Here is a 26,611-nt window from a genome sequence, read left to right as displayed (position 1 = left end):
TCTGAAGCGTTGTTTATACTGCTCTCCAGAAGAGGCTTCACTTGCTGCTTCCTGATACCTCTGCTAATGCTGCTCCTAGGTATCTGCCTTGGAAAACATTTTTTACTTTCAAATTGATTACTAGCTACCAAACAATCAGGAGAACCTAAATTGAGATCAAACCAACACAGGACCTGAAACTAAGCTTTTGTTGGTAAAACACACATCCTCAGCAACTGAAATCATTCCTCAAACTTTTCCTTTAAAGACACAGACAGTTCTGTCACTGACTCTTTAGGGTTTGTGATTTGTTTGTTTAGGAAAAGAAAAATATTTACCTTGATCCTTGACCAAGAAATTCGTAGTAACAAGAGGTGGGACCTGCCCTCTCACTCCAGTGACAAATGGTTCTGACCCACGGTTACTTCTGTCATCTTCAATCACTTGAATCTATGTTGAAAAACACCATGTTAATACTTGGAGGCTTGGTTTCAAAGTACTGTAAGGCAATGAAAAGGGGACTGGAGAAAAACATTACTATCTCTAAAAATAAGAAGTCTAAAGAAAGTAAGTTTTGTCAAGCAGTCACCTCTCAGTTTGATTTCAAACAGTACTTAATGACTATCAAAAAATTACAAGCTGCAAATAGTATTTTTCCCTAAGTATTCTTAGTAGCAGCATATTTGTGTTTTAAGGCCTGATCTGAACTCATAAAAGCCAAACTCAGATCAAGAAAGGAATTTTTGGTAGTATTCCCCTGTATGGTTCTAATCAAATTAAAATTAGAAGCTTCTGTAATCCTCAAGCTGAAGTCTATAGGTAACCTGACTTTTTCTTTCTGTTATGTTCCCACTATTTTCATAGTATGCATTTATTTCTAACCACTGTAACTCTGACCTAAAGCTCAGGTGGAAGTCTTCATTACTTTGTGGTGCTCAAGGGTTTGTGATTTGAATTCTGGGGATGTGGAAGGTGAAGTTTCAGTAGACTTTTCAACGAATTAAACTTAAACTTCAAAGCCTGTAAAAATCTTAAATTTCTTAATATTTCTAATTCTTCATTATTGCAAATATGCTTAAGATAATGGAAATCTATTAAACAGTTTTAATCTACTAAAATATCCACTGACCTTTGCCTAAGAACACAGAATTTAGCTATACACAGTTTAAACTGTATTTCCATAGTGATATCTGAATGAAAGAACTAAAGTTAACATTCATTCTTCTGATCTTATTTTGCCCCCAAACACATATGCCTTTGCCTACAGTAAATTCTGAAAAGCAGAAGTTTGCAGGGCAGAACTTCCATCCTCTCACTATAGATTCCAAGCTGCCAGCAGAAATCCTCCCATAGATTCAGACAGTGACTACTTTAGGATAAATCTAGTCTCGTTTCAAAAGTCTACAGACTGACTGATATTGGTGGTCTCACCTCTGGTACCCGTTACATGATGAACTTTGACTAAATGAGGAAGACGTGGCACAGGGTGACAAAAAGCCAAACAAGCTTTGTGTTTCTTCTCATCCAAAAGGTAGCTGCTTTTTAATTTCTTTATGTAAGATTCTCTAACATAAACATTAAATTTTCAAATTCAAAATTTAATGGTTATGTATGAGCACAGATAATGGGAGAATGTTTATAGCTCCCCACACCTCATACTAAGTGACTAGAAGATTTATATCAGGAATTAACATCAAAACAGTTTAACTGCAATTTTAGAACTTCAAAGCACTGGCCCAATACTGGTGTATCAACAAGAACAGTAATCAAATTCTGATCCAGACTGGCAGAAAACACAGCTACACAGGCTCATGCTGTGTATGTGACAACACTGTATGCACATTTATACTGGTGGCTTACACTGAAAATGCCAGTTGGAATCTGATGAAGGCGATATCCTAAAGATCAGACAAAGAAGGGGAGACATTCTCCATGATCTGTTTCTAAAACACTCTGCTTTCTATTGCCTCGCCATTTATCACAGAAGATTTTAATAACCTCATGTGGTGTAATGTTACTCATTTTGATAAGGCAAGCAGAAGACAGCAAGGAAAGCGTAAAGGATTAATGATGGAGGGTTAGCGAGGTGAAGTTCAGGTTTCAGGCATGCACAGATGGTCACCAACACACAGACTACAATTGACATATATACAGCACTTACTGGACTAGGAATTGCATCTGGGTCTATTCTGTGCCTGGGTTTCTGCTGGGGTGGCAGCTCATTAAGTTGCTTTTATTTAATAAAAAGTAAGAGCGCCACAAAAAAAAAAAAAAAAAAAAAAAAAAAAAAAAAAAAAAAAAAAAAAAAAAAAAAAAAAAAAAAAAAAAAAAAAAAAAAGAAGAAAAAAAGAAAGAAAGAAAGAGAATAATAAACCAAAAAGTAAGTGTTACTTCTCTCTACCCAAACCTGTAGCATTGGAATTAGATACATTTGGATATTGGTTCATGCAAAAGGATACATCAGCTTCTGCAGCATACAATGACCCCAAAACCTGTCTTGCCAGGATACTGGGCCTGGGCTCTGAACACATTGCTAGCAGAGGCAGGGGCTCATCTGCTCATTTTGGTTAGAAACTGGGGATTTATGCCTTAAGAACATGCTAACATGAAGGCAACTGACACAAGCCATTTGAGATCCATTTAGTGGAAGAGAGGAAAGGCAGACAAGCAATTAAAGACATATTCTAAAAAAAATATTAAATATACAATAATAAGCTTTACATAAACCTGGAGTCTAAACAGATAATCTTTCTTGAGTGGAAGTAACTTCTGAAAAACATGAGATCTAAGATGTAACTCAAGACTAAATCATTTTCACAGTTTTGAAGTACAGAACAGCACCACAAGCAGCGGAAGGAATAGCACAGTAGACTAGTGGCAATAATACTGCCAGGCTTAATACTACTCATCACTGCAAGCTTTACAGATAACTGCTCATCATTTCTCAGAACCTCCATTCTGAAAGATAATCCCAATTTGAGAAGCTGTCCATAATTGAATGATATAGCATCATGACTTCATGACTCCAAAAAAACACAAACCAGCTTTTTGTCAGATTATAGGAAAAGCACTACAATCACCTCCTACTAACCATATTTTAAACGTGGATCATACAGTTCACAGACTCTCACCGTAAAACCTGAAATTAGTTCACCTTGGAAAGTCATAATGCAAGAATCAAGATATGGAGAAAAAAGCTTAATCAAAGCCCTCAAGGATTCTCAGAAGGTAACACAGTACAGAAAAAGACCTGAGGAAATAGAGCAGTGATTTCCATATGCAGTGCCTCTCTTTAGGCACCAAGAAAAATACTGGCTGTGGGCTTACTCATTAAAAAAAAAAAAAAAAAAAAAAAAGGTGGCTATAAAGAGAAAAGGAAGCAGGAAAACAGATTGATGTTCCTCAGAAGGAGAAACCTGTTTTCAGTTTTATTTTTTGTCAGTTCTGTTTTATGCAAACACACTATGGAAGAGGTGACACTGGTAAGAACAGGTAAGCTTACAGGGCTAGGAATGGAATCTGGATCCAAGCGTTTTGGTGGAGGTGGTGGTCCAGGTGGACTTCCATAATTTGGTGTTCCTGGATAGGCTCCTCCATAGTTTGGCTGGGGACCCCTCACCTGCCCAAAGGAACCTTAACAAGAAAGGAACATCAGAATCAAAGAGTGGCTTAGTGCTAGGTGTTTCCTCATTAGGCACTTCCCACTTTTCCCATCATTATAAAAAAAAATCCTCAAGAAAAATAAAGTTATGTGCTTTTCAGTTCGGATTAAACTTATTTATCAGTGTTTCATCTTAGACCGGTACATTTCTACAAACAATCCAAGAAATTGATGGATACAGTTCTCAAAATTAAACTTAAAGAAACACACATTTTTAGTCTGAACTCTATTAACTCTACCCCAGCCAAAACCAGCACACCAACGTAAGTACTTTTAAAGTAATATGATTACAATACACACATAATGGCCAAATAAGCTAGTGGACAACCTCTAATTCTTCAAATTAAAGATAGGGAAGGAGCTGTCTTGGGCAGTTTTGGCTTGTCTGACGTTACAGTAATAGGTTAATGTGTGATTTTATTTTATTTTTTTTTTGTAACTACCTGAATTAATTTCATATTATTTTAGATAATTCCAGTCACTTACAGAATAACAGCATGATTTAACCCATGAGTATTTTTCAGTTTATAGGAATTTGGATAGATATTTTTAAGTAATTTACCTGGCCAGTTGTGCAAAACTGCATGGGGGATGGGATTCTCAATCCTAACATTTGCACAGGATTACTTTATCCTACCTATCTGTAGGTGTTATTGATTAAAAACCAGCCAAAACTGTTGATAATTCAGAAAGCTTACCTGGTCTTACTTCTAAGCACACTCAAGATGTGCAAGTTACTACAAGGATCAAAATACAGTTATGTGAATTAAAGGAGAAAACACAGTAACTGCTTTTTCAGTGTTCAACAACTCCTCTCATACACATTGTATATGTGCAGCACTACCCATTTAAAAAATAAAAAATGAGGTTTTTCAGATGTCTATTTTTGAACAAATGAGGTTGCAGACATCAAATTAAAGTCCATCATTTTGATAACAAATTCTGGTATTATTATGACACTAATTACTAAACAGGTTTTGGTCATGTAAGCTAGGATTCCTTTACTTACATTAATCTGATTAACACCTGTATGATAAAATAACTTTTAATGACACATGCTCTTGTTTATCTTAGACATGAGCACAGGGAAATGAGAGAAGTGCTGAAGTGCAGCCAAGAGCCCACAGGTAACAAACTCGAAATTTAGTTCTCAGTTTGCAGCACAGAAAGAACACGTAACTTAAAATTCCTACACTAGGAACACTCACCATTCTGCTGCATTTGGTATCCTGGCTGAGGAGGATGAGTGGGAGGAGGCGGTCCTTGCAGGCCACTCATGGGAGGCCCAGGATGCAGCCCTGACATGGCTGATGGAGGTGGTGGTGAGGATACATGGTTGGGCTGGGATGACGGGGGGCCAGCGAGTGTCTGCCCAGGCAGTGGTGGGCCTGGCATGGCAGGTGGCCTCGGGGCACCTGTGGTGGGAGGGTAAGAGGAAGGTCCAACCCCTGTAGAAGGGGGAGGTGGGGCAAAACCAGGGACTTGAGTAGGTAGGCGCTGGGTTGATACTGTCTGACCAGGAAATGGAGGCTGTGCCAAAGGAAGACCCTGAGACACACTGGTAGGAGGGGGTCCTTGGCTCGCAGAGTAAGGTGTGTAGAGACCAGATCCTGTCGCACTAAAGCTTCCTGAGACTGGGGGAACCGATGTTGGGGGACCTGGTAAAAATAAAAGAAGATATAATACCATTTTCTCCTATCCTTAAGATGCAAGCAAGACCCATTTGCTCTAGATTACCTAAATAGGTCTACTACTTTCTCATCCTCAGATCAATTTTCCAGTGCTAGCAGAGACAAACTTTAAGTGACCATTCTCCTAGATTGATCTGAGAGCTGAAACTCCTTTAAGGATCTGAAACTTAGTAATTCTTTCATTTTTCTCTCAAAGTCTGATCTGCTTATTTTACATAATCAGAATACATTTCAGGACTCAGGGCCAGAAAAAAGGGGCAAAGCCAGGAATACACAAAACAAGAACCACCAAAAGTTTATCTATGAATTTCTTGAACTAAAATAAGTCTCTGTCTCTAACTCCTCACTCAGTTGAAGCCTGTAGATCAAGAGTGGTATTGAGCTTTGTGGTTTTAACAGCATGAAACTATCACCATCTGTATTTACCACAGTACTACTTCTGAGGATAATTTTTGACAAATGCACATGGCCAAAAGGCTGAAGAAATCCACATCTCCCTATCTATTTCTTATTTTCCTATAACTCTGCCTTAAAATATAAGATGCTTGTTAAAAAGTACTTTGCAAAACAATCTAAAAGAAGTGTAGTCAAACCACCTTACACGCACTAAAGACAAAACTCTAGTCTTCAAATAAAAAGTATTGTAATCTATAGCAAGGAAAGTAGGTTTAATACAATAGAACATATATCTAAATTCAGTTTATAGTGTTAATTCAGTTTATACTGTTCAAATAAGTTTCTTCTTGACTTCCAGCAGAACCCTTTACAGAGTCTTTCAGAGTAATATCAGTCCTTTGTGATTTATGGGGCCTTTTCTGATTTTTTTCTTTGTTTTGGCTGAGCTGCTGCACAGCAGTAGCAGGGCATGTAGACTCTCCAACAGCTTACTCAGGGATAGCCTTTGCTCTCCTTTGTTATTCACGTCCAATGGTCTCAAGTTCAGTTTTCCCCTATTATGACATTATTAGTTAAGAAAACTACTGTTTACTATGGCAGATATCAACACCCAGACAATTCCCATAACCATATGGCAATGAATCATTGACAAGAAAAAATCTTTTACGAAATTACCAGCAAAAGTGAAAATCAATAGCACATTTCTGTAGCCAGGAAACCTTACCATATCCCAGTCCAGCTGGGGGAGGAGCAGAGGCTGTAGCACTGCCAATTGTCATCCCTGCCATGTGATTGCTGAGCTGCTGCACGCTGGCTGGGGGGGGCCCATATTGCTGGAACGCAGACGTCTGGCTGACAGGCGTGGGTGCTGAGCCTGGCAGGAATGGCTGGGAAGCAGGTGGCCTGGGAAGGAAGATGATAAACTTAACTCATTCCTCATTACACAAGACGTTACCATTCTCTGTGTCTTTTAAAATTGTTCTACCACATAAACACTCGCTGGGTCTCAGTCATAAACATGAAGCACTGTAACTCAGTTTTGGAAAAGTAATTCCATATCCTGCAAGGATCTGAATCCTTTTCATCAAAAAAATCTATTCGCTCTTAAAATACAAATTCTATATTTTTGCTAATTCCATTTTATTTACCACAACAAATCAGAAATGCTGCAATGGAGTCTACAGGGTGAGCAACAGTAAGGCCTACACAGCTATGTAAAAAATGCTCTGTTGCTCAAAAGATTCGGACTCTGCAGGACTGTTGCCACTTCTACCACTGAGGTAATGGCAGTGTCTTTCTGGAGAAGACAGTGAAGAGCTTTAGTTAATGTAACTCAGGGATCCGTAATGGACAGAAGAGGACTCGGAACAGAATCAATACTGAGAAATTAGTCAGCAGTGACAGCAACATGCTCTAGAGATCAATTCACACTGCCAAGAAATCAAACACTGTGTCTGTGTGGATGCAACTGTTTTAAGACCAGACAGATTACAAGAATCAGAATTTTTTTTTTTAGGGGAAAATGACTACCATAAAAAGTCTTTGGAGGAGAAGAGGCTTTGATCAGTCACTGACATCTCCTTATACCCTTCCAGAAGTTTTTAATCTCCAGAGATACTTATTTTTTAACATGTAATCTTGTTTCAAAACAGTAACAAGGCAATGAAGAAAGTTAATATCTGTCACAGAAAAAAAACCCAAGGTACATAGTTTGCTCTAGATCTAAAAGGTCTAGACCTAGCACAGGTCAACTTGGGCAGGATTTTGTTAAAATTTGCTCTTCTTGTATGTACCTCTGCATCGGGGTTGCTGAGGCTGGAATCCCATTCTGCACATCTCCATGTTCAAACTGACTGTATGCCGGGTGGCCAGAAGGATGAGATGCTCCAGAGGCTGGAGGGGGAGCTCCCGATGTTGGTGGGGCTCTTAATGAACCTACAGTCATAAGGAAAAAAAAAAATTAAACTATCACAAACTACAGAAACAAGGGCTTGAACCAACTACCATGAAAATCCAAGTGCAGAATTATTGTATCAATAATCCACAAGCAACAAGTAATTTATACAGTTATATTAGAAGTAGCAAAAATGAAAGCACAAATATTTTTAGTCAGTGTCACTAGTTACCGTCTCCACAGATCAAGCAGAAAATATGTGCAGTGGAGAGTCTTCAAAAGAGCATCTTGTCCGTAAGTTTCTGAATTCCTCCCCTTCCAAGTCCAATTACTTTTATCCAGACCAAGACAAGTATTCACATGGAACCTAATGTTCATTATAGGTCACTTTTCCCTACTTGTAATGTAAGCAGGTTATTCAGGTAGATTCAGTTCTCAAAAATTACCTTTGACTAATTGCATTAATAAATAAAATAATGGGAGCCATCACAGATTGTTCTTTACAGCCTCTCAAGGTTGAAGGCTAACACAAATACTTTCCCATCTTTCAGACTGAGCTGCTTCAGTCACAGCCCAAACACATTTGCCTCAGAAATCAGTCTTTCCACAGACAGCACAATGTTGGATACAATACCAGCAGATCAACTGCAGTTTCTACTTCCAAGAAAGAGAATATAAACTTCTATTTTAATAATACTGTGTTAACAATGTTGATAATTAGAACAACTGTATGACCATGCCTGCTAACCACACAGGAACCCGTTTCATGCGTGGGGTATCACAAAGTACAGGTGACTAAATAAACAGCCCCATGAGACCAGGGCTGCACACACTGCCTGTTGTGTCACTGACAGTGCCCAGCACAGCAAGTTTAAAAGGGACTCAGCAGCCTCCTTATGAGGAACCATTATAAAACAGGAAATAGGGGGAGCCATTTCTCAATTCTACACCATAATTTATACCCCAAAGCATGAGGTTTCAACTCCTGTATTTTCATCTTATCTGCTACATGCAATTCGTAGCAAGCTTAGAGATCTAAAGTCGAGGAAGGAATTAACTAGGCCTTGCATGAGTAACCTATAATTTCTTGGATTCTTTTCTTTACTACTAAACCTTCTCCTGTCCTTCATTTTGAAACTTATGATTTAATTACTCCTAGAGACACTTAGTAGTTTTATATACCTTCCTCTTATTCAATCTTGTATTTTCTAAACTACTATTACAGCCCCTTTGTCTTACAGTTTCTCTGGCTAAGCACTTCCTGACCTCTAACTATTTGTATGTTATTTCTGAATGTCTTTTGTGATACCTTTTCAGTTGATTTATTACCATCTATTTTGCAATATCTTTCCTTTGATAGCACATGTAAACTATTTAACCTTACTAGCTCTTTTCTTTGAAGGCAAAGTTAATCCAATTTCTGAAGGGAGCCTACACTTTTTCTTAAATATAAATTAATTTAAATCTTTCCCCCTCAAACTTAGCAGGCATACCATTTGACAAGTATGTGCTTGCTTCAGAAAAAGCTTTGAAGTATTCATTTTTTAGATCTTGTCACAAATATACTTCTGTAACCATTACCACAGATTGCTCAAACAGACACTGAAAAAAAAAAGTCACTTGAACAGGTATAGGCATCTAATGGTTTATTAGCCTAAGATTCATTAGTCTTGAGGACTACTCAAGTTCCCCTTTCTACATCTTTGAGATGTTGCTCTTTGTCATCACAGATCTCGAAATGGAGCAGCAAAACGGGAAATTCCTGTGATTTTCCTCAAACCCCAAGACTATCTGGTCTTCAATTCAACATCCTAATCTTCTGAACAAATTGATACCGCTAGAAATAGCTCTTCCAAAATACCACTAGTTGGAAAGAAGGAAAAATACAGCATGATTTCTTGCAGCATCTCTAATTCTTATATCTTGATTGCTAGTTTTGAAAAACATTTTCTTATTCAAGTCACAGCTTTGGGAATTGCAATTATTCCTAATTTATATTTGGTTTCTAAGTATAGCCAAGGAAGCTAAAAACTTGTTTCTTCTCTTAAATGAAAGCGGAAGCTACAAAAATCTCATGACTTCCAGTAACACTTCTTTGCAATGTTATCATTTCAAATCTCACTTTCCCTCTCAAGTGGGAGACTGTGTTCTTTTAAACCAAGGATTTTACCTGACAGAACCCGAATGGGACAATTCAGCTTTTGAAATCACACTTCAGAAAACATTAGTCACGAGTCAGGTTTATCTATGAATCTGCATGCATAAGGGATTTCTACCAGGACTATTTCTTCATATCCTATTTATGCTTCTGGAATGCTGCCTACAAATAGATTGGGAAGTGTCCCACCCACCTCTGCCTGAATAATCAGGTACCCACACCTCTGAGATAAGTATCCATATTAAACGGGAACTTGGCACAGAAGAAGTGACAGCACAAACACTCCCACAGAAAGGACACCATTTACCTATGAAATTAGGTGCAAGAGAAGAAGTGTCAGAGTTGAGAGATACAGGAGAGCCCTTCGAAGGGAACCCCAAGGAAGGAAAGTAACCTGGAAAGACAGAATACACCAGTAAATCAAGCCTGAGAGAAAGCACCAAGAGACAGTGTTTCCAATGCTAAGGACAGTCTACAGTGCAGAAAATATCATATACCCAAAATTCACAGCATTTACCACATTGTTCCTTAAGCTACACTCCCCCTCTGTTCTACCATGCATAGCATATTACCAACACAGTTCCTGTCTGTACACTAATACAACTGTTAACAGTTTCATAAACAAAGTAAAACGATCCAGCTGTAGCCTAATTGTTCCTGGTATTCAGATAATTGTCTTTGCACTTTTAGCTGCGTGACCTCATCAAAAGGAAACCAACAGACTGACTGAAAGACTGGAGCAAAATTGTCCTGGTTCTTTCAACACTCTCACAGCAAGAAGCAGCTATTTTCAGACAGCACCACAGCACTCCACTTCTGGTCCCAAGAAAGACAACCATCACTGCCACGGCATTCCCATGATTCCATTTAGTTAAGAGTTAGGGATTGTCACATAAATCAGATGCAAAAGACTACCTGACTGAGGATGGCATCTGTTCCCATCACTTCTCCACTCAGTCATCCAAGCAATTTTATTGTTATTTTCAAAATAAATCCCTAAGACAACTAATTTGCGATCACAGAATAACATTGGCAGTTTTCCTTTTACATTCCTTCTTTCTAAAGACAGGAATCCTGGGCAGTAACAGGTTCAAAATGCACAGCCTGACAACTGAGATTTCCCTAATACAGTCTGCTAACTCCAGAAAGGATGGTCCCAGAAGAAAAGATGGAAGAAAAATCTACACTAACTATGGTTGGCCTTTGCCTGATATATCAATAAAGTACATGAGGCACTACTTGAGTAGTGCAATACAGTTTTGTTGTCCAAGTGAGACCACCTTGTTGCCCTCATTGGCACAACATCTTCAATCGTTACTGGGACAAACAAAGTCTCTATTTTTAATCTGCACAAGTTTTTGTGAATGTTACCGAGGTATCTAGGTATGTCATTACTGAACTGTCATGAACCACATTTTTCCTGTTACAAAATTTAAAAAGGCAAACCAGAAATAATCCAGAAGAGAAAATTTAATTCCCTTAAAAATAAATGCATTCCAGGCTTGTAAAGTCTAAAAATTCTTGAAGTATCTGTTGGAGGATGCTCATCAGTTTCTTTTCTCAAACACCCCAAACATTCTTCTCATTGCTAACAGCCAAAACCTGTTTTTTTATAAATAGCTGCACTGATGAAACTTTTCCAAATCTGTAGTAATTTTGGTTCTTCTTGAATCTCTTTCTCTCCCTCACTAAATCGAGTCCAATTTCTCCCCATTCCTTCCACTGGACAGGAAACACTAGTTAGTCAATGGTTACAGTGAGCAGCCAAACAGAGCGCTCAGTGCTCAAGAGCTCTGCCTTCCCAGGATGCAGAGTTTCTTTCCTCTGCTCAGAGCTGATTTTCACTACTTTCATAGAATTTAAACCCTTTGTGAAATTAGTTCAAAACTCAGATTAAAAGTGTTGTTGGAAGAGATTTATTGAGACCATAGGAGGAAGAGGATTAAGGAAAGAAAAGGAAGATGGAGCAACTGAATAATTCATTCTTTAACACACCACACTTAACTCTTCTACTTCATTACTCTACTCTAAACTAAAGACCCACAGTGTAATTATTCAGCACCCAAATTTCAGTCTCCCACTTCCATTAGTTTCAAGAGAACTACAGGCACTTCAATTGTTCTTTCCTTCTCATTGAGTCTGGTTTAAAATTCAGTAAGTTCCAAAAGATTCAAGATGTACTTGTAGGGGGGAATGATATGGAGACCATTAGCATGATCAGCATAGTCTTAATTACCTTAGAATATCCATCTGAAACCCAAACAAACATTTTTAAGTTCATGTTGTACTTATTTCAGCAACACTGAATTCATCCCCATGATTTGAAAAGGTAGACATTCAAAATAATAGTATTTTCTCCTCTATATTTCAGATGTTAAAGTCACTATTAATTTCCCAAAGCAATTTAGGTACTTGAAAACAAAACCTCAAAAATTTCTTTAATAATTTAAACTCAGCGTTTCTTTTGAAAACAGGAGAACAAAAGTTGAACTACTTTCTTTCTAACAAACAAAAATAACAAGGGATATGATCCCGCAGAATCAGTAAAATTCTGGAACACATAAGCTTGCCACATGTCCACAAACTGACTGTTGAGTTTAAAGGCATTATGGAAAATAGTCCCAAATACGCTTTCTGCCTGGAGTTGTATGTCTTAATCTTTCAGGATGGAGTCCAGATCTTTCTACGTAATAATGTAAGGCACTCTCAATTATAAATCTGTTGCAGCCCTAACTGCTCATAATCTCATCAGGAAGACTGCTCCAGTCAAGTGCTTCAGTACCATGGGGGCATGGACATACAGAGAAAAGCAGGCTGTTTCTCAACTTGTTAATTTTATGAGCTACTAAAACAAGAGTGAGCCTTACTAAACTGGACAAGTGACAGAACAATAACCTCAGAATACAGGAGAACATGATTTTTAACATCATGTAAGTGACATATAGAAAAAAAAAGATAACTGCTACCACAAAAAAAGACTTAAAATAGGAAGTATACAGAAAAAAAAAGTCATGCACACCACAATTCACAGGTTATCAATCTTAAAGTATTGACTGAGAAGTACCTTGTGGAGGGACTGGCTGTTGATATCCTGGCATCGGACCATTATAAGCTCCATATTGCAACTGAGGAACCCCTGGCAATGACTGTCCTCCGTAGGCAGGCTGCTGGTATCCCTGATATCCAGGCTGAGGTTGCCCGTAAGGAGGCCCCGTGTGAGCTTGCTGGTTTACACTCATTGTATTCACATCCCCAAACTAATCTCACCTGCAAAAAGGGGGGGAAAAATGGCTTTTAGCAGACATAAAACCAAACTGGCTGACTTCCCTATTTTCACATAAATGAGAGCTCCTAAGATACTTGGGAAGGTAAAACATTAATGGTAATTTTATTCTTGCACAGCAATTTTTTCAAGTGAGATGCATGCTTTACAAGAGCTAGTTAAAAACCGTGTTTTCAGAAACTGTGTTTTCTAATTCACTCATTCTGTGCTTCATCCTGGTTAGACTTGTGATCATCATCTTAGATAAAAGTACCATCATTTGCTATTCCACAGCAGATAATTATCAAGCTTCCTGAGAAACCTTTTGAACTACTGCCACCTCACAGAGTATCAGACCAATGGAAAACAGATTTCATGACCTAGATAAATGATTCCTTAACATAATATGGAACAAGTCCAGCTTTCACCTCTATGTTAGTTTACGTGGTCACATTTCCTTGCTACAAGCAACACATACTTCACCATCCACAAAGGCAGCTGCTGTAACTGTTTGACAGAATCTAGAACAGGACCAACATAGAGGGCTTTAGCCTTTTTCTTTTTTTTTTTAATATAGATGATTTAAAGTCCTTGTTATGTACATAAATTTCAGAAAAGGAAGATATTCCACAGTCAGAATGTTCACCTAAGAAAGATGTTCAAAATGGAAAATCACCACAGGCAAAGACAGCACTAAAGGAGTTAGACCAAAGTATAAGACCTGAAACAGTGTCAGAGACAGGAGAGACATTTCGTAGCAAACTTATGCAAGAAATCTTGCCGAACAGACAGATTCCCAATCCCCATAACTAACTGTTATGAAGAGACTGACTAGCTTTTATAAAAAGAAAAACAGAAATGTCATTGTAAGACCCCCAAGCCGAGCAGGCAAGTCTTACAATACCAGAGTATCAAGCAGGCAGATAAGCCACAGTGCCCTCAAGTTGTGGACAATCAAGGAGATGATTTCATGGCCAGGAGATTCCTTCATCCGGTGTTCCTCATAGGAATATTTTGCATTCCCTGTACTCCTTTGGACACTCCATATGTCACTGTTATCCTATTCAGCTAAGACTGTCTACACTAACAATGTAAAGAAACGTATTTAGCACATTTAAATTATTTACTAAAAAACTTCAGTTTATATAAAAGTGCAAAGTAAAGTTAAAAACTAATGTTGTCCTCCTACTTTTCTCCAAACCCTCTAATGAACTTGTGTGTTAAAGACACACAGGAAATCTTAACACAGAGGAGACACAGCTGCAACAACCACCAGACAGTTGAGGCAAAACCCTCCAAGGAATGTACAGTTCAACTCAAGCAGTTAACAAATACCCAAGCTGGTTTGCCTACACACTGATTAGCCTATGCCAAATAATGCTAAGGTTGGTTCTCTACATTACCAAAAATATGATGCCAAAGAATTATTTCAGCAACTGACACCACAGTTCTACAGCAAATGCACTAAAAGAACTACAGGTCTGTAAGAATAACCCGCATGAAGAAATTATTTCAGATCCAAACATATAATAAAAGCAAAATACATATATCACAACAAACCAATCTACTTATTTACTGAAAAAAGGTAGCACAATACATAAAAACTACATTTAAACTCCTATAGCTAGTAAATATGACAAATGTCAATACTAAAACTGCTAATACTTACTCTGAAATTAGATATTAAACTTTCATGAAAGGAAATAAATGAAGTTTTATATTTTGTTCTTCAAGTCGTATAAAGGTAAAGATAGGGCTTTTGTTCAGAAAAAGAACTCATTTAAATATTTAAAGGTAATTGGCTCTCAAAAGTAATTATTTGCAACAGCTTACAGCAGTGTGACAGAATTTTTTATCAGCCTGCAGTGGTTTTAAACATGACTCTTCTCTTGCTGTCATGTTTATCATGTGTAATCTCCAAAAATTCTGGTTTCCCACACCACCCTTGACTTAGTTCTGTAAAACAGTCTAACCTGACTGGGGCCAGGAAATCTGGACTTTGGGACCTGCTCCCTTCCCAAGCTCCCTGGAAGGTTTACCTCTTCCTCCCCAGTATTGCAACCAGTGTCACCACACTGCAATCACAGACCTGACCTCAGCCACCTCCTGTCCAGTATAAATAGAAAAGCAGGAGAATGTCTCCTGCAAAGGTGGGGGTACAGGTAAAGAAGGATGCATAGAGAGGTCTGATCTACCCACGCATCTTAGAACATCTGGGCAGGTCTTTCTGGCAAGGAAGGAGGGCTGCTTTCTCTTCTTCCTGCCCCTGCTTACCAGATTGTGCATGAGGAACCCAGCTTCTACTCATTCCTCCTGCAAACGGGTCCTTCCTCCGCGAGGATCTGCAGATTTAGTACCAGCATCTCACAAGATCAAGACACTCTTCTTAAGTCATACTTATAGAAATCCCTGAACAGGGGACCATGGAATGCTTGAACAAGGAATTTATTACAGGGTAGAAGATCAATCTTTCATGCTTTTCTTTCTCTCAAGCACGATGGGACAAGAACTCAAGTAGGTCCCTTGCAAACCACTTCTGACTTAACTGCTGTGAGTGTACACTCAGTAAGTGATCTTACCCGATAATCTTTTGCTATTTCCTTTTCAGCCTTCCCTCCCCTCCCTCACGTGAACATCAGTATTTCCTGCCTGAGCAGGTAATATCTGTCAGCTTGTTGCTCTCTCCACAATAATACCAAAAGCAAGAGGTAAGCTGATTTAATGCACAACTTACAGAGAAAAAGAGTTTTGAGATAATCTCTAACACTTTTATGGAAGAAACAGCTACGCAAAGGAGATGGTTCTAACTCAGTGTCCCAACTGAAAGCTCGGTCTGACATACCTCAGACCTTTGTCTATCCCATGGGCCAGCCAGCACAGGCTAATCTCCACCACAGCACAAGTCTATGCTTGCTCTACACTGGCAGAGGATCAAGGAGGGAGATTCAAGAACAAACCCAGTGCTGAAGCTGAGGACAAGGCTGCATCATAATTTCAGTTGTTGGACTTGCTCTAAACATAAGGCCAGTGGCATGCTTGCTCATCAATGATGTGAAATACCACAAGGGCAGGGCCAAGAGTATCTGCCTCTGAGAAGGCGGAAGACAGTTGTCACTGAATGAGTCCATCTTCCCTCTTCCCCAGTACAAGTTATTTGTATCAAACATTCATTTTGTTTCCACTCAAAAACCATGTAACTGTAAATTAGAACTTAGTCACTTGAAGAGATATGGAGAAAGGGAAAATTTCATGCTCTTTCTTATGACATTAAGGGAGGGGAGGGGTGATGTGGAGAATCACAGAAATAAGACATATACCAGACAGGGAGAAATTAAGAAAACAGGCTATTTCACTGGGTAAAAATACTTTGCATGTAGTGACATATTACCAAAATTAAGCCAAACATAATACTAACACATGGTGTTGATCGTCATATTACTACTCAGCAGCTACGACACACAAAGCTTAAATAAGCAGGATTGACACTACAGGGAAAATGCTATGGCAACAAGTGGTCATTACCATAAACAACAACTTTCCTGCAAAGCACGAGCAGTCACTCTATGCCATTTTCTATTCCTCTGTATAAAGGCAGTTGACCGTGGAAGTTTTGGTCAAAACAGTTACATAGCTACAATTTTACCAGAAAGCTGTTATACAGGAGAGACAGCCAGTGCTGATCAGCCACAAACTGATGGGAAGAAAATACACAGGAATACTGGAGGGGGGTGGAATATTTTAATTTTTATAATAGCTTCCAGATTCCTTAGTATCCATACAAATCAGACCACAGTGCAGATTTTATGGCCTGCTTTAAAAAACTCTAGTGATTCACATGATCTTGTTTCAATAAGCAAATCTCCCAAATGACTGAAAACTGCATATTCATCATTTCTTATGGTCTGTATTCACTGTTAACTTCCTTTTGAAACTGAAAAGCTTGATCTCATCAGTTCTTGTTCACTTCCAGAGGAAAGGCATACAATAAAATTACTTTCCTTCAGAAAGGTGTTAATGCCTTTTCTACTGGTCCTGAGAAAGAAAAGGCCTGTTTGCTTCACATTCTGGGGAGACTAATACTTTAGAAAGCAAACAACACCCCCCCAAACAAACAACAACAAAAACTCACACCCCCACCCCCACCCCCCCAAGACAACAGCATGACCTCCTATTATTATGCTGAAACTCAAGGAAATATGTCTACTTCATTTCTGAACACAGAAATCAAGTTTTTCCCTTCTGGAAAAAGGGACAGAAGGGGACAATCAGCATTCTCAGAGACCAATTCGGAACATTGCCCACAGTGCTTTTAATGTTTCCATGCTGCAGCTTTCTGGAAGAAGTAGAAAAGTTTTGCTATTCTTATACAGACCTAGACTCTGGTGCTAAGAACAATCTTCGAAAAGGTAGATGTCCTTGCTTTTGTTTCACTGACAGCTTGACTACCAGGTCTTCTACAGGCACTCATGGAACACTTAGTTCTTTTCAGATATAAAAAACTCCTGTTTTGTTTTTCTATAGAAAATCCTGGAAGAGAAGCTCATACCCTGGAAATCACAGACTGGCAAGTAATCTGGAAGCACGTGGGCCATTCTAACAAATGCCTCCCTTACATTTGTCCAAATCAATCCAAATGGCAATCCTGGAACCGACTCCAGTGTTGTAAGATGTGGTACTCTGTCTTTCTACCTGGGCAGATTCTCAACTTGTCACACCACAGGTAATACTTTCTTCATCTGTGCACATATTCTCAAAATGCACCTATGCATTTGGAGTTACTGACGAAAAGGTATAAGACACAAAGTTTTCACAATGAATCTAAGGTTTGATCACTTCTGTGTTCATCTAAAGAAGGGCCACATTAAACACAGTTTTGTTAGGCCAATTCATCAGCCTAGGCAAGGTACAACACAATATATAGGTTACAAGAGTGAAAGTGGTTAAATATGGAATACAAAAAACCCCAGCTTGACCTAACCTTAAAACTACCACTATTTCCGACCCTTGCCATCACCATCATATTTTTACTTCAATAACATTTTATACTCTTTGTTGACTGAAGTCTCCTGGTGGGATTGATTCACATCTCTATTGCTGTAATAAAGCTCTAGGAAAAGATTTGAAAAACACTCAGTTATGAGCATTGCTTCTGAAGAGCAACCCTGAGGAGGCAAAAGTCACTGAAAATACAACACCAACAAAATCACAGTAAAAGATTTCTCTCTTTCTTAGCTACCTCCACGTGCATGTTACGTGTGAAGTCATCTGACTCAATTCTGTGAACTTTGCACAAGTATAATTGATTAGAAAGTTACATGAGCAGTTTCAAGTTTAGAGAAGAGGCCAGAAGGAAGAAGAATAGGACTATATAGAATAAGACTGAAAAGCACTTTATAACGCTAAACAAGATTTCTTCACGTACATTGTAACAATGACCATCTTTCATCCAAAATTTCTGTGCTCTGACTTCCCCTACACAAGTATGCTTTATACAATTTCTACCACTCACAAGAAAAAAAAAAAAGGCCAGAATTAGCTTCTCCTAATACATACTGCCCAGTTAACACTGTCTTTTAGTGCTTTCTATGTTAATAATGAATCTTGCTGAATATATAAAAACAAGCTCTATCTTCACAATTTAACCCTAATACAGTTTTTCAAGCCTAAAGAACAAGAAACATCCACCTTCTCTCTTCTGTGGAGACCTTGTTGTTGATCACTGTTAGTCACTCTTTGTACCTTGCCCTTCCTTAGCCAACCATCAATTCTTCCTTGGATTTTTGACCCTCCTTTTGATAATAAGTGTTACAGGAAGATAATATAGTCCTACAGTAGCAGGAGAAAACATTCAAAGCACCAAACAACTCATTAAAGAAATGATCCTTTAGGTGTCTGTTCACCACTATAACGCAGCTTTCATCCATGAAATTAGAACCCGAAGTAAATGTCACAGCATATTAAGAAGCAATTATATATTCTTTATACCAGCGTCCACTTTACAGCCTGTCTATACCAGTAAAGAATCCCGAGTGGTACAGCTTCAAGCAGAAAAGGGTAGTTCCAGAAGCAAGAACCCGTTCCACATAAAAATGGATAGAAATGCTTACACTTCCACAGTGTACATTTGTGATTGAACGTAAGTCTCCTCTAAAGAGGAAGGCTCTAAAGTTTTAGGCTACATATATTTCTATCCACCCCATAACTGGAACACCTACTCTACGAGAAGTTATGGGGAAAGAAAAAAAGGACAACTTCATATTAATAACCAGTAAAGACTTTAGTACAAAGTCAGCAGTCACTTCCCATTCTAATGGTGTGGGTTTATACTGCTTGTAAACAACAACTACAAACAATAAACTGCCTGTTATGTCTCAGATAGTGATTTCTGTTCAACATTTCCCCCAACACTCGGTAAAATTGACTACAGAAACCTGTAACGGAAAAGATTTGAAAATATTTTTATGGAATTATCACATTAATGGCTACAAATCAGTTGAGTACTAAACTGAAAAAATCTGTATATTCTCTCATGACAGTACAAATATTAACTCCTGTGGATAACTTCTGACTTAGGGGTAAGCAATTCACCTATGCTTCATCAACCACTTCCATCAGCCAGTAAGGTTAAACAGAACTCCAACTACAGCCGATTTTGGACGGTTTTGCAAAGTCTCTCTGACAAAGATCTCAGAGCTAAGACACCATACACACTGAAAAATACTCAAGTACATTCCGAATCTAAACCCAAGGAAATTAAGCTTCACTGTACTCCATAAAAAGCATTGCCCAGAAAGAATGAAAGCAAACTCCAATAACAGAAAACAAACACCTTTAAAGCAGCATCTGCATGGAAAGCAAGAGTCCCATCTTGCATAACCACCTTTTCAAGGCTACACTTGTATTTGGATCATGCCATCTCCTTTCCTCCTTCCTTAGACCACCACGAAGTTTCACAACCAAATCCAACTAATCTCAGCCGCCGGGTCTCGGCACGGGACGACCATCCTTTACCAAGCTCGAATGAATGGAAGACTGAACAGCACAGCGCAAACACTAGGGGAGGGCTCCGCGGATTACAGGAGATTAGAAGGCTGCAGAGGGGTATCTGCCTCGCGGCGCACCGGGGCCGAAAAGCAGCGCTCGGTTCTCCGGGTGGGAGCGCCGGGAGCCGCCGCACCACACCCGGACGCCGAGGGCCCCTCGGGGCAGCCCGTGCAGCAGCAGCACAGCAGGCCCTGCCGAGGCCGCCCGGCCCCGCAGGCCGCCGGCCCCCGCCGGGCCGCGGGCGGTGCGGGCGCTCCCGTCCGGCGCGTTCCCGGGAGCCCCGGGGCTCTGCGGAGCCGCTCCTGGCGCGGGGCACGGCGGGCCCGACGCGACTGCCCGCCGGGCCTCGGCGCCTCGGCGGGGGAGGAAGCGGCGGCGGCGGCGCCGCAGGTTCGGGCCGCGGCAGGGCCGCCGGGCACGGTGCCGCCCACCCGCAGCGGGCCCCGCACGGCCGCTCCGGCACCCCCGACCCCCCGGAGCCCCTCGGGCCTCACTCACCGCCGCTGCCGCCACCGCTGCCGGGCCCGCTTCCGGCTCCCGCCCCGCCGCTCCCCGCCCGCCGCTGCCACGTCCGCGCTCCGCCCGCCGGGGCCCGGATGCGGCGCAGGCGCCGGGAGGCCGCGGCCGGTGACGCCCCGGCGGGGCGGGAGGAGCTGCGGGGCCCGTCCTGCACAGGCCGGGCCGGCACAGCCCGCATGGGCCGCCGAGCTGCGAGCAGGGCATACTCTGTGGGGCTCTTGGCCGCGAGTCCCACCAGCGGCCTGTGAAAGACCGCGACATGGGAGCGACCACGGCCAGTTCTGCGCCAAGATGCAAAGGTTGTTCACTACCGAGTAACAGCAGGACTAGGGCAGTGATCATCCCCCTGTACTCAGCCCTGGTGAGGCCACAGCTCGAGTAGTGCCTTCAGTTCTGGGCCCTCTCTTTGAAAAGGGCATTGAGCTGGTGGAGCGTGTCCAGCAAATGGCAACAAGGCTCGTGAAAGGACTAGAAAACATGTCTTCTGATGAATGGCTGAAGGTGCTGGGTTTGTTTACTCAGGGGGGACCTCATCGCTTTCCTTAACTACCTGAAAGGAGGTTGTAGTGACGTGGAGACTGGTCTCTTCTCCCATGCCTGCCATGGTCCAAAAAAAAACACTGAAGGACTCTTCTCAACTTCAGTGAAACCCCACCTGGAGTCCTGAGTCCAGCTCTGGGATCTTCAGCACAGAAAACACATAAACCCATTGGAGCAGGTCCAGAGGAAGGCCATGAAATGATCAGAGGGGTGAAGGCCTCTCCTATTAAGAAAGGCTGAGAGAATTGGGCTTGTTCAGCCTGAAGAAAGCTCTGAGGAGACCTTATTGTGGCCTTTCAATACTTAAAGCAGGCTCATAAAAAAGATGGAGACAGACTTCTTTTCAGTAGGGCTTGTAGTGATAGGATAAAGGGTAATGGTTTTAAACTAAAAGAGTGTTAGATTTAGACTAGATATAAGAAAGAAGTCTTTTCCAATGAGGGTGGTGAAACACTGGGGCAGGTTGCCCAGGGAAGTGGCACATGCCCCATCCCTGGAAACACTCAAGCTGCTGGATGGGGCTCTGAGCAACATGATGTAGTTGAAAATGTCCTTGCTTATTAGAGGGGGGTTGGACTAGATGATCTTTAAAGGTTCCTTCCAAGCCAAACTATTCTATTGTCTGAGTGCAAAGCTGTTCTCTTGGCCACTGAGTATGTAAGCAGTGCCCTGCAGAGAACTGTTTGAATCCTGTCTGTGTGGTTAATCCCAGCTATTCTGGTCCCAGTGTCTAATATTATGAGTGGATGTAGGGGATGTCAGGGAGCAACAAGCTGCAGAGGGAGCACAGTGTGGGAGAAAGCTCCAACTACGATCACATCCCACTTCTGAGCCTTCCCCCAGAAGTCTTAAAAACCCCCTATTGCTTTGAATAAAGGCTTTTCACCATCGGACCCTCAGTGTGTATATCGTGGCTCTTGCCGCCCAGCACGGGGGCCGTCACCATCCAGCCCCGTCTCTGAGAGGCTGTGCGTGGGCAGCCAGTCCCTCGGTCACCCCCTGTCAGCATAGTACATCTACAGTCTGCCTGTGGCTTTCAGGGCAGGCACATAGTGCTACTGTGTAGTTAGTAACACTAGATGCATAGAGCAAACAAGTGGAGAGCATATCACTTGCAAGCTGTTTTTGTTCAATTTCATAGGGTCAGGTGCTATCACCTGATCTTGCGCAAGTTTGTGCCTGTGACACGTCCTTGTCAGAAACTCACACTAATGAATCCTGAGTACAGGATAACACTAGGATTTGCATTTGGAATGAGAAGTGGAAATAAAATTATTACTGAAATGCTTTTTAATTTTTAAGTTTTGCTTCCAGCTTTAAAAGTGTCAAACAAAGCTCTGGAGAGACAGGAGGTGCGCTATTTTCAGCCACCCTCCTGTGAGAGATCCATCGTGTATGCGGGGGGGGGCACAGAGGGTGAGATTGACATGACACGTGTGTAGGACAACTCTGGCCCCTTACCAAGAGCAGAATCAAATGTCTAATCATAGGCAGAGCAGCAGCTGAGAGTCCAGAAGAGCACTGAAGGCTGGGCTTGACAGTCTCAACTCTCTTGTGTGTGTGTGTCAAAACTTCAGGGAGAGAGTGAACAGAGGGCCTTTTGGGGGACTGGAGTGGTGGTGTGAATTGTGAAGATGGGAATAGAAGATACTGCCTGTTAAGAACTGGAGTCTGTTTTGAAGTTGGGAAGACAAAATATCTAAAGCATAGAAGTCATGGGAGCTGAAGAAGAAATGCTCATCACTCTGTCTGGAGGTGCCCCCTGGGGCTTCCGCCTGCAAGGGGGTTCAGAGCAGAAAAGACCCCTTCAAGTGTCAAAGGTAGGACCTTGAGATGTGAACTGTGAGCACAAAGTTGTTCTGCTGAACTCGTATATCCCTACTGAGCTGGGCATCTTTCACTACTGTTAAGGAATGCAGGAACTCCTTACTATGGCAGCAGATCTTAGGAGGAAAACTTGGGTGCTGTGGTCAATCAGGGTGTAGGGTGGGATGCGTGTCCTGAAATAGAGGCTATTGAGGTAGAGTCAAGTGTCAGGTGAAGACCTGCCTAGTGCAGGTCTGTACAGCTCAGACACTTTATAATCTCTTTGTCTCTCCCTGGTTGTCGGCAGAGCTATAACCATAGTGACAGTGCAGGGAAGAGGGCTCAAATATGGCAGCTTCAATGCTTGTGTAAGACATCCAACTAAGGAAAAAGTAATTTAAATTGAAGCAGCAAAGCCGTATTGTAATTCAACTGTCCCTAATGCTTAATTACTATGTTCCAGCTTTCAGAATAAATGCACATTTCTTAGTGTCTCTTCTGTTGGTGAAAGTTTCTCAATACTGTCTGAAGTGAATATTTTTGATGCTCTAAGCAGCAAATATTGGTACCATTTGGAGGATAAAGGAAAACCGTTGTTTGGATGGAATATGAAATAATAAAAAAGGAATAAACATGAACCTTGATTTGCACTGCTTTTGATATACAACTGTTACTGTTGTCTTTTCATAAAGACTATTGAATAGCCTAAAAATTAGGAAAAAATGGTCCTCTTTATTAAGGTCCTGACAGCTGCTTTAGCCTTGACACAATGGTATGTTGGGATGTCTCCCTGGAAGGCACCCAGCAGCAGGAATGAAAAAATGTTATGCCCAGCTCCTTCTGTTTCCTTAAGAATTTTGGAATGAAACATTCTGTGTCATTTGGCTCACCCCAGATCACAAAATGTTTGTCTGTAACTTCTGCCAAATTGTTTGAAATCCCATAGCTTGGCCCCAAAGTGAATGTTTCTTAAATAGCAAACGATTTTTCTCCAGAAAAGCATTTTCTGCACATACTCATAGAGATTCAAGTGCTGAAAAGAAAGAATCAGTATCCTTCAAACACGTGTCTGCCATCAGTGGTTGTTAGGAAAATGGGATTTTCAGTGGCCACATAAACTCTGTAGGGTCTAAGATTATTCTGAGTCCTGTTTTTTCCTCAGTAGACAAAAAACTGGGACGGAAGAGGGAGGAGATTCTAAGTGTCTATAAAGATTACTCCGGATTGAACAGTATCAAGAACTAGCCATTACCCAGGCTAGGTTGCACCTTAAGGTGAACGGAATATTGCTCAAGGATTAGTAGCGGGAAGGTATTAACTAGAAGCAGCTCTCACCCAGAACTGGGTGTTGTACTTTAAGTCTAGCAATACAAATATATAGTTTTACAATACTTGGGTATTGCATTAAAAATAATTATGGAAAATATAACTGATACAAATCCATTTGAAGCTCAAAGTATACATAATTCTTCAAGCAGGACTTTGATTTTATAATTACCATTTTTGTTTATTATTGCCCAGAGTTAAATGGCATCCAGGTGACCACAGGTCACTGTCTTAAAGGCAACTCCATTTAAACTGTCTCCAAAGAAAGGATCTGTAGAAACTTAGCAGGAGCCCAGTGAGGTCATACCTGAATGTAAACTGCTTAGAAGAGAATAAACTGCCAGGAGTCATGTGATGGAACATACAGGCATGAATAGCTGATAGGTGCCAGGAGATAACTGAGTGGATACAGATGGTGAACCAGTGCTGTTAGTTTAGACAATTTAAAGTTCTAGACTAAAAAAGTCATAGTAGTAATGCTAGGGAAAAATGCTTACCCTTGGATGCTTAGTCAGATTGTTTCTATATACCTTTCTGGATGAATAAGCAATAAAAAGCTAACTTGGGAAATTAATCAATTAAGTATAACAGATAAGTTATATAAAAATGATATACATTGTAGTTACATAGAGATGGTGGAATTGCTAGGCTAGGCTAAAAGTCACTCTATGTCCTGCTTCCTGTTTCCTTTGTATTTCCTGCAGATATTTCAGAGGAAGTTGTAAACTTCACCAAGGCATCTAATTTTTGAGTAATTAGAGGGAAATTCTTTCCCCCAGGTAGTTATCAGCACGTCCTGTGAAGTATCTAAGAACTGACAGTCCTAGTGGTTTACCCTAAACAGAAACAGAAAGTCATTTGAGAACAGCTACTACCCTACTTATACCACTAAGTCTTGCATGGTTTCCCAATGAAAATTTGATAACATCAAGCAGCCAGGCCTTCCAAAGACTAAATGTTGCACAAAGTGGGATTTCCTGCTTGAGTTGCTCTTGCTATATTACAAAGCCCTGCACAGTTCCTCATCTTACATGATCAATTTACACAGTCACATAGTCTTCTTGCCTTTATTTCTTCTAAAGTTTACATCATCATCATCATCATCATCATCATCATCATCATCATCATCATCTTTATTTTATTGTTCTTCTATATGGAAATTATTATAAGATCAGTCACTAATTGCTGTTCTTGGTACCTTTTTTTTGTTCTCCTGATATTTTTTTGTATCTGCTGTATGCTTTTGTTTGTTTGTTTGTTGGTTGGTTTTGGTTTTGGTTTTGGTTTTTTTTCAAATACATTAGTGGCCCTCTAGTTGGTTGTTCTCTCATAAGCTGTTCACAATGATGGCTTAAATTATTGGCTTTTTCAAATTGCAGCTTACTCAAAATGTACAGTGAACACATGCATTTTAAACCATCTTTTCTAGCAAAGCATTCAACTGGCTGCAACTAAATGAAGTACCTGAACATGCTGGAAGTGGGGTGGGAACCCATTTTTCTACAGACTGAAAGAATACATAGCTGTAGTTTAAGCTGTCTCTCCACACAAGGGATCAATTCTATACCTTAGTCCATTTTACACAAAGTGGTAGAAGAGCAGCTGTATCTTCACATGCTGAATCCAGCTGCCACAGAACTTCTGTGTCCTCCAGCAACTCCCTGTGGGTTATGGGTTCAGGGACACACCTGGAGCAAGATGCTGGAATTATATACCTTGTGGAAAGCCTCTTGGGTCACACATAACTAACTGGACATGAGCCAACAGTGGGCGTTGGCAGCCCAGAAGGCCAACAGCAACCTGAGCTCCATCAAAAGAGGAGTGATCAGCAGGTGGAGGGAGGTGATTCTGCCCCTCTTCCTTCATGAGACCCCACCTGGAGCACTGCATATAGCTCTGGGATCCTCAGTGCAGGAGAGACATGGATCTTTTAGGGTCCAGTGCAGCATCTCAAAAATCTCAAGGATGGAGCATCTCTGCTATGAAGACAGGCTGAGAGAGTTGAGGTTGTTCAGCCTGGAGAAGAGAAGGCTCTGGAAAGACCCCATTGCGGCCTTCCAGTACCTAGAGGAGACATGAAAAAGAGGGAGAGCTACTTTTTATATGGGTAGACAGTGATGAGACAAGGGGGAATGATTTTAAAATAAAAGAGGAAAGATTTAGGTTAGATGTTAGGAAGACATTCTTTACTCAGAGATTGGTGAGGCACTGTAACAGGTTCCTCAGAGAAGTTGCGGAGGCCCCGTCCCTGGAAGTGTTCAAGGTCAGGATGGATGGGGTGCTGAGCACCCTGGTCTAGTGGGAAGCATCCCTGTCCATGGCAGGGGGTTAGAAT

At 40.8% G+C, this 26,611-nt stretch overlaps 2 protein-coding genes across 9 annotated transcripts in view; one reads left to right on the top strand and one right to left on the bottom strand.

Annotated features, from left to right (window-relative positions):
• SEC24C (SEC24 homolog C, COPII coat complex component) overlaps positions 1–26,611 on the bottom strand; it is a 110,281-nt gene that overhangs the window by 17,109 nt on the left and 66,561 nt on the right. The window contains exons 1-9 of one of the 6 annotated variants that reach the window (XM_027885158.1): positions 20,584–20,630; positions 12,844–13,046; positions 10,087–10,173; positions 7,521–7,662; positions 6,452–6,630; positions 4,849–5,298; positions 3,482–3,612; positions 2,141–2,209; positions 318–429 (exon numbers count right to left, since the gene is read on the bottom strand). In XM_027885158.1, the coding sequence (XP_027740959.1) occupies positions 318–429; positions 2,141–2,209; positions 3,482–3,612; positions 4,849–5,298; positions 6,452–6,630; positions 7,521–7,662; positions 10,087–10,173; positions 12,844–13,018 (1,345 nt within the window). In that variant the 5' untranslated portion in view covers positions 13,019–13,046; positions 20,584–20,630. Of the gene's footprint in view, positions 1–317; positions 430–2,140; positions 2,210–3,481; positions 3,613–4,848; positions 5,299–6,451; positions 6,631–7,520; positions 7,663–10,086; positions 10,174–12,843; positions 13,047–18,019; positions 18,127–19,921; positions 19,941–20,583; positions 20,631–26,611 lie in introns of those variants that run through there. The other 5 variants (XM_027885161.1, XM_027885160.1, XM_027885159.1 and 2 more) reach the window with 5 other exon arrangements.
• SYNPO2L (synaptopodin 2 like) overlaps positions 22,160–26,611 on the top strand; it is a 49,458-nt gene continuing 45,006 nt past the window's right edge. For all 3 annotated transcript variants that reach the window (XR_003571379.1, XR_003571378.1, XM_027885164.1), the window contains exon 1: positions 22,160–22,964. Coding sequence is in view for 1 of the 3 variants with exons in the window: in XM_027885164.1 (XP_027740965.1) it covers positions 22,860–22,964 (105 nt within the window). In the remaining 2 variants the exon portion in view is untranslated. The remainder of the gene's footprint in view (positions 22,965–26,611) is intronic.

The sequence above is a fragment of the Empidonax traillii genome, unplaced genomic scaffold (genome assembly GCF_003031625.1).
Source record: "Empidonax traillii isolate 1590-97213 ecotype Southwest subspecies unplaced genomic scaffold, ASM303162v1 scaffold162:size863265, whole genome shotgun sequence".
In the NCBI taxonomy this organism is placed as follows: Eukaryota; Metazoa; Chordata; class Aves; order Passeriformes; family Tyrannidae; genus Empidonax; species Empidonax traillii.
This window is presented reverse-complemented; position numbering and strand designations above follow the sequence as displayed.